The 12,255-nt window shown below is 35.4% G+C and overlaps 1 protein-coding gene across 1 annotated transcript in view; it reads right to left on the bottom strand.

Moving 5' to 3' along the window:
• The window catches only part of PTPRC (protein tyrosine phosphatase, receptor type, C), a 62,318-nt gene that overhangs the window by 14,051 nt on the left and 36,012 nt on the right, over positions 1 to 12,255 (bottom strand). The window contains exons 13-22 of the mRNA XM_008591587.1: positions 9,749 to 9,857; positions 9,072 to 9,106; positions 7,237 to 7,346; positions 6,443 to 6,533; positions 6,275 to 6,351; positions 3,696 to 3,732; positions 3,502 to 3,599; positions 2,670 to 2,795; positions 623 to 780; positions 301 to 436 (exon numbers count right to left, since the gene is read on the bottom strand). Coding sequence (XP_008589809.1) covers positions 301 to 436; positions 623 to 780; positions 2,670 to 2,795; positions 3,502 to 3,599; positions 3,696 to 3,732; positions 6,275 to 6,351; positions 6,443 to 6,533; positions 7,237 to 7,346; positions 9,072 to 9,106; positions 9,749 to 9,857 — 977 coding nt within the window. The remainder of the gene's footprint in view (positions 1 to 300; positions 437 to 622; positions 781 to 2,669; positions 2,796 to 3,501; positions 3,600 to 3,695; positions 3,733 to 6,274; positions 6,352 to 6,442; positions 6,534 to 7,236; positions 7,347 to 9,071; positions 9,107 to 9,748; positions 9,858 to 12,255) is intronic.

Genomic DNA, 12,255 nt, shown 5'->3' with positions numbered 1-12,255 from the left:
GGCAGGATTTGAACCTCGGTAGTTTAGTTCCAAAAACCAGGCTCTTTGTAAATAGTATTGCATTATTTTTTTAAAATACATTTTATGGTCATCCTACTTCCACAGTACTTTTACGCACTAATGCAAAATGTTTCTCCTATGACTGGTGATTACCACGTTTTAGTTTTCAGGAAATTAAAACTCTTTTCACCTACGGTTTTAAGTTGTGAAGAATCTGGGTTTCTAAGATCATTACTACCACCCTGAAAGATTTAAGTCCAAAAATAAAAGTGGGAATAACCACTGAAGGTTAGAACGTACCTCCACTTGAACCATCAGGCATCTCTGCCGCCTTAGCTTGACAACATAACCATAAACATCCACTTTGTTCTCAGCTTCCAGCCCTTCTAGCATGGCATCAATGCCAATATAGGTGCCTGTGCGCCCAACACCAGCACTGACAAAACAAACCAACAAAAAATAAAGCCACTATTATAAGCAGAGAATTAGACAGAAAAACCATCAAGGCGAAGCAGAGATGTGAATACAAGTTTCTCCTCCAAGCTGGCTTCCCAAAGTAGCAGTTGTCAGAGGGGAGGATGTCCCTAACAGCCGCGGCGTTCTGTTGGAGCTCTCTATTTACCTGCAGTGCACCACGATGGGACCACTGAAGAAGTTGCTGAAAGCATTCACTCTTCTTCTCAGTTTGAGGAGCAGATGAGGATCTTCAGGCACCCCGTGGTCCGGCCAGCTGGTAAACTGAATGTGAGTCACATCTCTTCCAGTCGCTTTTTCTTTTTTCTAGTCAAAAGATAATATTTTCTTCCAGATGATTTTTTTTTCCCCCAAAGCAAACTATGTAACACAAATAAGTGGAAAGGGGAACCAATACAGAAAACTCCTCAGGCAAACACAAGCTGCTCCAAAGAATCCACAATTGCTCAGGCATCCTATCCGTTTTTTTAGACATGTTAGCATTTTTCTTCCCAATTGATAGTAGTTGAGATATGGTGCAGGATTTGCATGCACTACCCACTAAGCAATAACTAACCAGTCAGGTAAGTCAGGTGAAGTGAGTATAACTGAAACTCCTAGGAACTTTCATGCTGCCAAGCCAAAAAAAAAAAAAAAAAAAAAAAATACCCCCAAAAAAGGGGGTTTGGGTGTATGCATGATATAAAGTAATGATCATTCTTAAAACTGTTTAAAATATTTCTGCCTGGTAGGCAAGCAAGCAGGACTACTTCTCATGTGAAGAAAGTCTAATTAGTTATCTGGTTAACACTGTATTCTTTGGACCCTGTCATAGTAGAGTCATCAACTCAGAATACAGCAAGAGAACTGAGGAAAGTAAGGCCCAGACTATAGCTTATGTTTGTTCCGAGTTCTAGGTAACCACCAGAAGATGCATAAGTCATAATTTTCTGAACAGGTATGAAGAACCACCTACATCTAGATGACAAAAGAAACAAAAACTCGTTTAAAAGAAAATAAGTTAATAAAAAGGAAAAATACTGTATTGGTTGTAATTTTCTGATGAGAAATAACTAAATTGATTAAGAATAGTAATCCCATGCTAATCAATGGAACCAGAAGGTCATCAGCCTCTACATATCCACCTATATCTGTGGACTGAAGCCTCTGTGGCTTGATCCATCATGTGTTTAGCCACCAACCATTGGTAGGATTGTTTCACAGCTCTACATGGGCGTAGCAGTTAATAATGCCATGAGAGCCTAAGAAGGCCTAGGCGCATCTATACGAAAAGTCTCCTGTTCTTGTAGAAAATGTACTTGGAAAATTATAGAAATAAAATTTAAATTACTGAAAGCCCTCCAAAAAATGGAATTGAGAGAAAATTTCAATCCTTTATAAAGACCTGCATTTTTGAAACAGCTCTATCATATATCACATACCATAAAGTTCACCCACTTAAAATGTACGTTTCAGTGTTTTCATTATATTCAGGGTAGTACAGCCATCACCACTACCTAATTATGGAACATTTTCATCACCACAAAATAAGTCTTTACCCATTAGCAGCCACTCTCCATTTACGTCTGACTCCCACAGCCCTAGGCAACTATTAATCTACTTTCTGTCTTTATAGGCTTGTCTATTCTGGACTTTTTCTATAAAAGGGATCATATAATATGTGTGGTGACCTCCATTTTAACTATTACCTAAGGCCACACTGACCCCTTTATTTTCTGAACTAAACACTTTCACTACTACCTATTTAGAACTTTATACAGTGCTTTATACAGTCTTTATGCAGTACTCTTTATACAATCTTATAGTGCTCTCTAATTGTGCCATTTGTAAACTCTTTCCATAAAGGTTAGAACTCCTCGAGATTAAACACTATTTATTTATTCGTTTAGTAATTCAATCATTTAATCAACACATTTAATTGACCCTTTTTTAATTCTTCAAGGGTCACAGCAAAATAAATAATTTTGATTTGACTTGGACAAACACTTCCTTGGCCAGTGACTTAAATTGGATTCCGTCAGTTTCTGTTATTGTTCTAATCCACCACTTCCTCCTGCAGGTCAATAAAAATAATTTTCCCAGATATGTTTTAATTTCTCCCAGATACATTTTAATTTCTCACACTTTATGTTCCTTAATTGTATTCTTCATTTAAAAAAAGCAATATCAAAACAAAAATCATGTAATAAACTCACATTTGTAATGTTCATTTTCTGAATGATGTAATCTGGACATCTTTTGTGCTCGGTGACCTTTACGACAACATCTCCAAAAGTCTGAGTGCCCTCTTCCATTGACGGCCAGTATTCTGCACACTTGTTCTATATTTTTAAAAGTCATTAATGATTCCAGTTTTTCATTTAAACAAATTTATTATTTAACATTTAAAAAAAAACAGAAAACCTAAAATTTATTTATCTAAAATTCTCAAAACATTTTTAGGTTCCCCTTTAAACACATATACACTTAAGGAGTGATGCTTAAGATATATTCTACTTTCGATTAATGTGTACTAAAGGATTTCCTTCATGTTACTTAGCAGAACTATGATCTTCCCAGGCTTAGCTGCATATTAAAAGAAGATATGCTCAGTGGCCAGCAAAAAGGACATGCATGCTTGTTATTAATTTCAGGCCGGGGGATGGAGAGGCTTTTACTTGTCTTAAAGTCACATTACATGACTTACCACCTTTCTGCCCCAGGTTAGTATTGTTTTGAGTACTTGTGAAATTAATGCATGGAATTGTACTGAATTTAAAACAATAAACAAAAAAACAGGAATCAAACAAAACCCTAGCAATTAAGCACAAGCATTTAAATTTTATGCATATAGACATATATTTAAATATGTACAAGTTTTATTTTTCAACATGTATGAAAAATTTAAATCAAATGTTAATACTGATTAACATAGAGAACTGTCTGTCTTAGTCATCAAGCACATATATGTGGCTTTTCAAAATGCAATTCAACACTTCTTTTGCTAACCCTAATCTCCACCCTATCAATCTGCTGAGTTCTTATTACCCTGTTTCCTTCCTCACATCGAGTAACCATGACAATAACAGTGGCTTTTTGTTCCCAGATCATCCTCCAGAAATCATCAACAGTTTCATCTCTGGGACCTAGGAAGCAAACAAATACACGTTTGTAAAAAATATTTTCTTAAAAGGCTAGAAAACAAAATTTCAAAAAGAATATTGGACTATCAAATAAATTACCTTGGGCAGCAATATACTTTCTGGGTTCCTTGAAACCCTGTTCAAAACACATAGAAAGATATTCAGTTACTGAATATTCAATTATTCAATAACATACAAAATTGTGAGTTAAGGGAAGTTGCTTTAGATCCACCTTTTCTTGATTGTGAATTTCCCTGGGCATTTTCAAATTAATCAGGAGGATTTTATGAACTTGTGTTCAGGTATTTAACTGTGACAAACATGTCAGTTGACATTTGCACACAATATTCAAGACTTTCACGTACAGTGTTGTATACTCCAGACAATTTTTAAAACTAAACTTCATCCTGGTCTGGGATGGTGCAGCAATTTACAAGAGTGTTCCAGACACTCATATTTTATATCCTGCCAGCTCTTACGGCACCATTCACCACTATTTAAACCTCCTGACCAGCCATGTAGTTACTTTTTGAATTTTTACTCAATTTATTCAACAAATTATTCTGGGATTACACCCATACTTTCACCCTTTTCACTACTGTTGGAATATACTGCTGATTCCATACACTACTTTTTTGCTGGTCCAGATAGGTAAAATAATTCACTTCATTATATACCATGAATGCATTTTATGATTTTCATAAAATATCATGCAAATTTCTTACAAAATTATCTCATACTTCTTAAAATCATCTCAGCAATGAAACTCCTTAGAAGTATATGACCTTTGCCATTGAACGAAATTTAGCAGATGAGTTACAAGAATTCATGATTAATTTCAGTAACTTCTCCTGGTACAGTTCTTTTTTTTTTTTTTTTTGTCTTTTTGTCTTTTTTTTTCCGTGTCCGGCAACGGATCGCAACCCTCAGTGTTGCCCCCGTACTGGACCGGGGACCGGCAACGGGATTGCAAACCTCGGTGTTGCTCCCGCGCCTCGCTCAGCCAGTGAGCGGGAACCGGTCTGCATGTGGGATTCGAACCCTCGGACGGGAGCGCCGCCACGCTTCCCAAGCGGCGCACTATCCAGTGCGCCACCGGGCCGGCCCCTCTCCTGGTACAGTTCTATTCACACATTCAACAAGTATTTACTGAATGGTAACAATATGTCAGATACCAGCCCAAAAGCTGAAGACACATGCTTTGCAAGAACCCCCAGCTCTTTGGGGGAAACTAAGTATAGCCTGATACCGTAACTATCATGTATATCTGAATAGAAAATGTGGGTTATTTTTTTTCTAGAGACTGTCTAAATCTTTATAAAATCTTCTACATTACCAGGTGTGCTCTCAATTACCTTACTTTGAAGAACACACTATTATTTGGAAAAGACACTATACATTAAAACAAACTTGATCGATGCTAATTGTGAAGGCCTACAGAGGTCACCTGGGAGAATCAATTGAAATAGAGGTCAAAATTATGACCCAATACTGATAATTACTTTTTGGGCTATGACTTCATATTTGCAAGTGTTGGTTCTCCTCGTAAACAAGAATTTTAAGAATCGTATAGGAAAGGAATAGAGCAAAAGATGGAATTGTGAATAATGTGAGCACATGTTAAAGGAAGAAATTATTTGTTGCTAAGGACAGAATTTCCAGGGAAAGTACTAGGCAAGGATACAAAAAGTGTTGTATATAAAATAAAGTTGACAGAAGGCAGGTTTATTTTTATTTTTAGGGACAAAAATGTATTGACTTATTTATTTTTATCATGTACACAGTTCAATTATTTTTATTTATTGAATCATAATTGATTGTACATACAATAGGGTACAGCATTGAAAATCCATACCTATGTGCAATATGTGATGTTCAAATCAGGATAATTAGTATTTTCAACATTAAACAATGTAATTATTTTCTGTGGCCCTTTACCAATTCCTTGCTAAACCTCATAGCAGCTCTATGAAGAGTTCATTTTGCTAGTAGAAGCAGAGCTTGGATTTTTTTCCCCACAAGAATTCTTTCTCTAGAGTGCTGTCTTTAGAGAAAGAATTCTTGGCGACAAAAAATTCCAGCTCTGCTTCTACTCTCAAAATGGAGAACACCTCATAGAGTTGCTATAAGATTTAATTGAATTAATACATCCAAAGAACTTAAAAAGATGACTGATTAGTAGCAAACGTATCATAAATTATATCAAAATAGTGATCATAATTATTGATGTCAGTTATTTTGCTTTAAAAATCATTAAATGTCCCAAAATGGAACTTTATTAATGATTAAGACAGTTGACCATGTATATTTCATGAATGACAAATGTACAGTTCTTATGAGAACTACATGCATAGACCTAATAGTCTAATATCCAGCACATAAGAGGCAGCAGAGTACATTAATTCTTAGCATAATTTTGTTTTGAGAAGAAAATCATATGTTACACCAAGTACCAACAGGCACATAATAAATACTACTCTTGCAAATATTGCTGATTTTGTTGTTTATATAAGTGACATTATGAGCTTTCTTCAAAATATTTCAAGTAGTATTCTTAAAATTTTGCCAAGACAGAGAAGAAACAGAATGGAATGCATAGATACAATGAAAATGCAAATTATCAATGACAAAATGGTGATGATATAAAATAATTTGGCAGTTAAGCATTTTTTACTCACATCAATGTAGCTGGCATTTATATAGTTTGACCCTGCATCTCCATTTATCTCAGAGAGTTCAACACGGTTGTAATCATCTGTTTAAAGAAAAAATATATAAACAAGTGAAGTAATGAATAATCAATCAGACTAAACACATGAAAATTCCATTCTTGATTGAGTACTCACAAGGAAGGATGTCAACATAACGGTTTTTATTCTGGTTAAAGGGCTTTCGAGCATCCTTGATAGAAAACTTGCTGAAGACCCGTGGAATGCTCTAAAAGACACAAAGATTCTTTTAATCACAGCAGATTCAGTAAAAAATAATTTTCCCCTTACCAGTTATCACTTTGAGCAAATGAGACATCCTGTAAAATATTTTCTTTATAACAATAAACAAGTTGCATATGGTAATTGAAATTAACATTGTCAGAAATTATGCAGAAAAAATTGTTTGCTTAAAAATTAATGATGAACTACTTTCAGAACAAATTTCATGAGTGGGATTAAATTTAGAATTAGTTGCTGTGCCTCTTTAAAATTCATTTAAAAGCAGATACCTGGATGATTACCTGGAGTACAAATACAAAACTGGCCAAATATGTTTTGTGACACAACTTCATAGTTGGTAATGATACAATAAAGCATAATATTAAAATATTTACTAGCCCCATACTATGATTTTGTCAACCTCTATGAGTCTCTCCTTTGGTCTGTGAATATCTGATAATAATCTCCGGGTAATGATACAATAAAGCATAATATTAAAATATTTACTAGCCCCATACTATGATTTTGTCAGCCTCTATGAGTCTCTCCTTTGGTCTGTGAATATCTGATAATAATCTCCGCTTTGATTACACTGCAGTATTATGTGGAATAAATTGTAAAGGCAAATGGTTATACAAATACAATTTTTAAGTGGAATTTTCTTGAAAATTGAGTAGAATTTCTCATTCTATATCAAGAACAACACACACCTGAAATTCAGCCAGGAAAAGTCTTCCTTCATCAGCGATCTTTCTCTTGTAAGTTTCCAACAAAGCATCTGCATGAATTGTCTCCACATTCATTAGCTGTTTTTCATCATCTGTGAACATATTAAAGATTCAGACCTAGTACTAGGCCTATCTATCAGGTGTTCATACAGATTTCATTAAATTTATATCTTGGATTTGTTCCTTAGCTTTTTTTCCATCTCACACACATTCTACCTGGGAAATCTCACTCACATATAAACATTCACCTATAAATCAATGACTTCTAAATCTTAAACTTCAGCCCTCTCCTGTGCTTTATATTTTTCCCTCTACTAAAACGTCCTTCCCTATTTTCTATCCCTAGAGAAAAGATTCCAGATCAAATATCACCACTGTGAGAACATCTGCATTTGTGTTTGATTATATGCATCTTATAACAATTATCATTCTTACTTATCTACATTAAAATTGTTATATTTTCTTTGTATTATTTTCATTTTTAGCATATTGTGAAATATTCTAAATTTACACATGAAGTAAGAGATGATTAACACCCTTATACTCACTACTCAGCTTAATTCAATCATCTGTTTACACCAAACTATGAAGCAAGTTGTATTCAATTGTTAAAACATTATATACTATGTTTGTGAAATAATGTTTGTAAAGAGTAAAAATACAGGTTAACCATCGAGAGCTGTCATTGTATATGGAACTTGAAAAACAGCAGTTTTAGAAGAATAAGAGAATTTAAGCATTAACATTTAAAAAGTAGGCTTCTCCTACTCTCCCCTGTCCTGTTGGTAGTATTTCTTTCAGTATTCATGTTAATTTTCCCCATTAATCAAATGAAGAATGACATTGTCCATGGAAACTTTATGTCCAGTCAAAATCATCAAACTGGCCATGTGCATTTGCATCTTTGGGTTGGTGGGGACACCTTATATTCATTAATTCTGAGTTGAGGGCCACCTTCAGGGTTTTACGGGTGTTGGGTGGGTAAGTTCTAATGCATTCCAAGGTGCAACAGTATCAATCATGTGACAGAATATTTCTTTGTCTCTTGTCTGCTTTGACTCCTTGAAATGGCTTCTCCATTTCTGCTTGGGATTTTGTTGTCCTGTGCTCTTTCTTCTTCCCTCAGCCTATCCAAACTCATCCAGAGGACACTTTATCATTGATACTTATTAAATTTCATTCACTCACCTAGATACTGGTGACAGGCAGCAAATGAGAAGGAAAAACATCCCTGCCTTCACAAAACTTACATTCTAGTTAGGGGTGGCTAGTCAACAAATAAATAAACACATAACACACTGTCAGGTAGTGATACACGCTGCAAAAGAAAGTAAAGCCTATTATGGAGCACCGGAGAACCAGCCCTAAAGTTTCTGCACACGGACTTGGTTCCTGCTCTTGCCAGCGGGAAACCCTCCGTCACATCTTCATTCATTGATCTAGTGTTTTTTTCACAATCTTTGCACACCAGATTCCTGCCCTTTGCGTGCTCTAGAACCACACACATTCTACCATGGCATTTATCAAATTGCTGCATATTTGTCAACATATCTGTCTTCTATTAGATTCTAAACCCTTTAAGGGCAGAATCTGTGGCCTGTCACTGCGGTATTCTCAGAGTCCAGGACAATATTTGTCATACACTGGGAACTTCACAATTGCTTGCTGATTGAATAAACGAATAAGTTAGTCCAAGTTTCATCACTGTAGCAACAGAGGAAGCCCAGGTTAAATTAAAAATACCCAGTTCTTATCTAAAATGAACAGATTCAAATGCAATGAAGAAATAGTCATTGGTAAAAATTATGCCTACTCACCCCTTTCCACAAGTTCCTGTTGTTCGTCTAAATTGCTGTAAAAATAAGAAACATAAGTTTCTATATTCTTCAGGAACATAGAAGTCAGTTGGCATTCAATTTACATTTAATGAATGTATTGAAGGAAGGAGGGAATGGAGGCAGGGAGGACAGAAGGGGAAGAGAGAAAAGAAAAGGAGGGAAGGCAGGATAGAAGAGGAAGAAAGGAAAGGAAGGCAGGAGAGAGAAGGGGAGCACAGAAAAAGTGAGGGGGAAACACCCCCAAGAGTTGCCTGCTAGACTCAGAGAAGTGACCGAGAGTTTATGTGGCCAGCTGTTCCTGACCAAGGAAATACGTATAATTCCCCAGATATTTCTCTACTTTCTTTTGCTTTTATCATTTCTAGATCCATCAGACCCACTTTGTCCTACAAAAACTAAAACACATTCCTCTTACTAGTTATTATTAAAATAAGTCCAAAACATTATTAGTGAATGTAGGAAATATTAATATTTAATATAAACCAATAAAACCATACCAAAAGTCTTTGGTCAAGAGTGTAGTCATGCACTGGACAGCACCCTGCCTTCTCCAGTCCTCCTGTCTCACTTGGCTGATTCCTTCACTGCCTTATGGATATGTGTTTGCCTCCTTATTACTACCATGATCATTTTTTAATTCATAAATCAGCTCTTACCAGGATCGTCTTTTATGCAGGTCATAAATTTTATAGAGAACAACAAGCAGGGCTATTGATGTCACAATAATCAGAAATGCCAGAAATATAATCAGTGCTTGAGAATTATCTAGAAATGAAAAATAACACATGAAGGGAGCTTATGATATCACATATTTTGCTAGATTCTTTGAATAATAACCTTTACAGTACTTGCTTCCTAATACTTTTTATTTATTGTGAGGTTTTCAAAAACTAAAAATTTTAGAATGAGACCAAATACAATAAATTCATGATTTTGTGATTTTGCCTATATTATTCAGAACCAATAAAAGCATTTTATATTTAAAGAGCATAATCAGAATATAGGAGATCAATTCTCTTTTGTTCCATTGAAACGCATTTTATGAAATATTATCATTTAGATTCAATTCTCTTTTCTTTGCTTCATTTTGAAGGGAACAAGGAGGTAATCCAGTTGTTATCATTTCCTGAGAGAAACTCATAGAGTTTAACTTCACATGCAAAAGTGGATAGCTTCCTGAAGGGATCAAGGCTTCTGCCCCACAAAGGTAAGCCCTGTTACCTGCTCAGTGAAATGTAAAATGAATTAAGCGAGGGATAGAAATTGTTTTCTTCTATAGTTAGAATAAGACTTAGATTTTCACTAAGTTTTAGTGTGAAATTGTGCCCTTTCTTAGGGAAAGGGCAGAGAAAAAAGGGTGTGTTGGAAATAACCCTTACTCTGAATTAGTACATTGTACTTTTCATACATAGGTAAAGTACAGCAAAATAAGGCAGTGACGTAAGGGCCTGAGCTACGCAACCAGCCTGCTTAAGTTCCAGTCTTAGCTCTCTCATTTCCTGCTTGCAAACTTGTCCAGAAACTTTATTATCTTTGTACTTCTGTTCCCTCCCCAATTCCTAAAATGAAGTTACATGTTTCATAGTGAAGACTTAGCACAGTGCCTGGACTTAACAATTGCTAATTATTCACTAATTGCAAAAAATATTTTTGAGTCTTATTGTCTGTCAAATACTGCTCTAGATACTTAGGATATCTCAGAAAACAAAACAAACATCCCTGTCCTCATGGGACTTACTTACTTAATAAACATGATAAATAAGTAGCTGATAAAGCAGGTTAAAAGATGGTAAGAGTTGTGGAGATCAAAAGGAAGCCAGTCCCTGAAGACACAACAGAAAATAAAGCAGAAAAGGTACCAGTCCCTAAGACATTTGCATTTTCTCTGGGGGAAACAGACACTACAGAGGTAAACAAGCAGGTAAAATAATTATATATATTTTTCTTATTTTCTTAAAAAAATTAGTAGGAAAGGAAATAGGTAAGGAAATAGGGGAACCTGTTTTCTAGATGGTCAGTGGAGGTTTTTCTGAGCATGAGACAGTTCAACAACTTGAAAGATAGAAATGACTCAACCAAGCAGCTGCTAGAAACAGCTTGTCTCATGCTTAAAATTTCATGCTCAAATAATGGGAAACTCATAAAAATAGGAATATGGGAAATTAATTTCAGATAGACCTGAGTGTAAATTCTGGCTCTGCCATTTCATGGGACTAACAACATAGAACAAATTGATCAAATTATCTAAACTTAAGTTTCCTCATCTATAAAATAGAAATGATTTTATCTTCTTTAAAGGAGTATTTATACTCATCATATATGAGGGTATTTTTTTTAAAATTCATGGAAAAGATTCATATTATTTATTCACATATTATCCCTTAATTCTATTTTTCCACAAACTTTTTTGAAGCACTCTCACATATAAGGATGTATGGAAAGATGAATGTAGATATATGGGTGGATTGTAGCAAATGTTTTAGGGAAGAAGTTCTTATTGCTACAGGCTCCTAAAATGACCCAAGTGTCCCTTGCCCTACCTCTAGCTCAAATTATTTTCACTAAAACTGTTCATCTATGCCACTGAGTAGTGGCATACAGGAGTAAATATTCATCGGCATGATTGTTTCCAGATTTTGTGGATTAAAACCTCATCAGAGAGGCAATCATCTAATCTCATCTCCCCCAAATAAATCATTAAAATGAAAGGCCATTCCCAGCAAAATCAAACATCCTGAAGTGAGATTTTGCACAAACCTGTAGCAAATGACTATGCATTAGCACTCTAATGACTACGAATTAATTAAGGTTGGTCCTACAGAAATATTTTTTTTTCAGACTTGCTTTGATAAATGTATTAATAATAAAACAGCCAAGTCTTCAAATATGTTGTATGGTTCAAGAACACATGTTTTCTCCCTTTTCTCCAGGAACTCTACAAATATGAAAGAACTGCAAATGGCCAAGATCCGTAATGGCAGAAAGAATGAAAGAAAGGAAGTTAGAGGTGGGGCAATTTCAACAAGCTCTGGAAGGCAGAAAGCACAGGAGAAGAAACCACAATTGAATAGCACACTGAAGGGCCAGCCCGGTGGCGCACTGCTACAGTGCACTGCTTGGGAGCACGGCGGCGCTCCCGCCGAGGGTTCAGATCCCACATACA

The sequence above is a fragment of the Galeopterus variegatus genome, unplaced genomic scaffold, assembly GCF_000696425.1.
Source record: "Galeopterus variegatus unplaced genomic scaffold, G_variegatus-3.0.2 Scaffold7061, whole genome shotgun sequence".
Classification (NCBI taxonomy): Eukaryota; Metazoa; Chordata; class Mammalia; order Dermoptera; family Cynocephalidae; genus Galeopterus; species Galeopterus variegatus.
The sequence above is the reverse complement of the archived record's forward strand: the minus strand, read 5'-3'. Positions and strand labels throughout refer to the sequence as shown.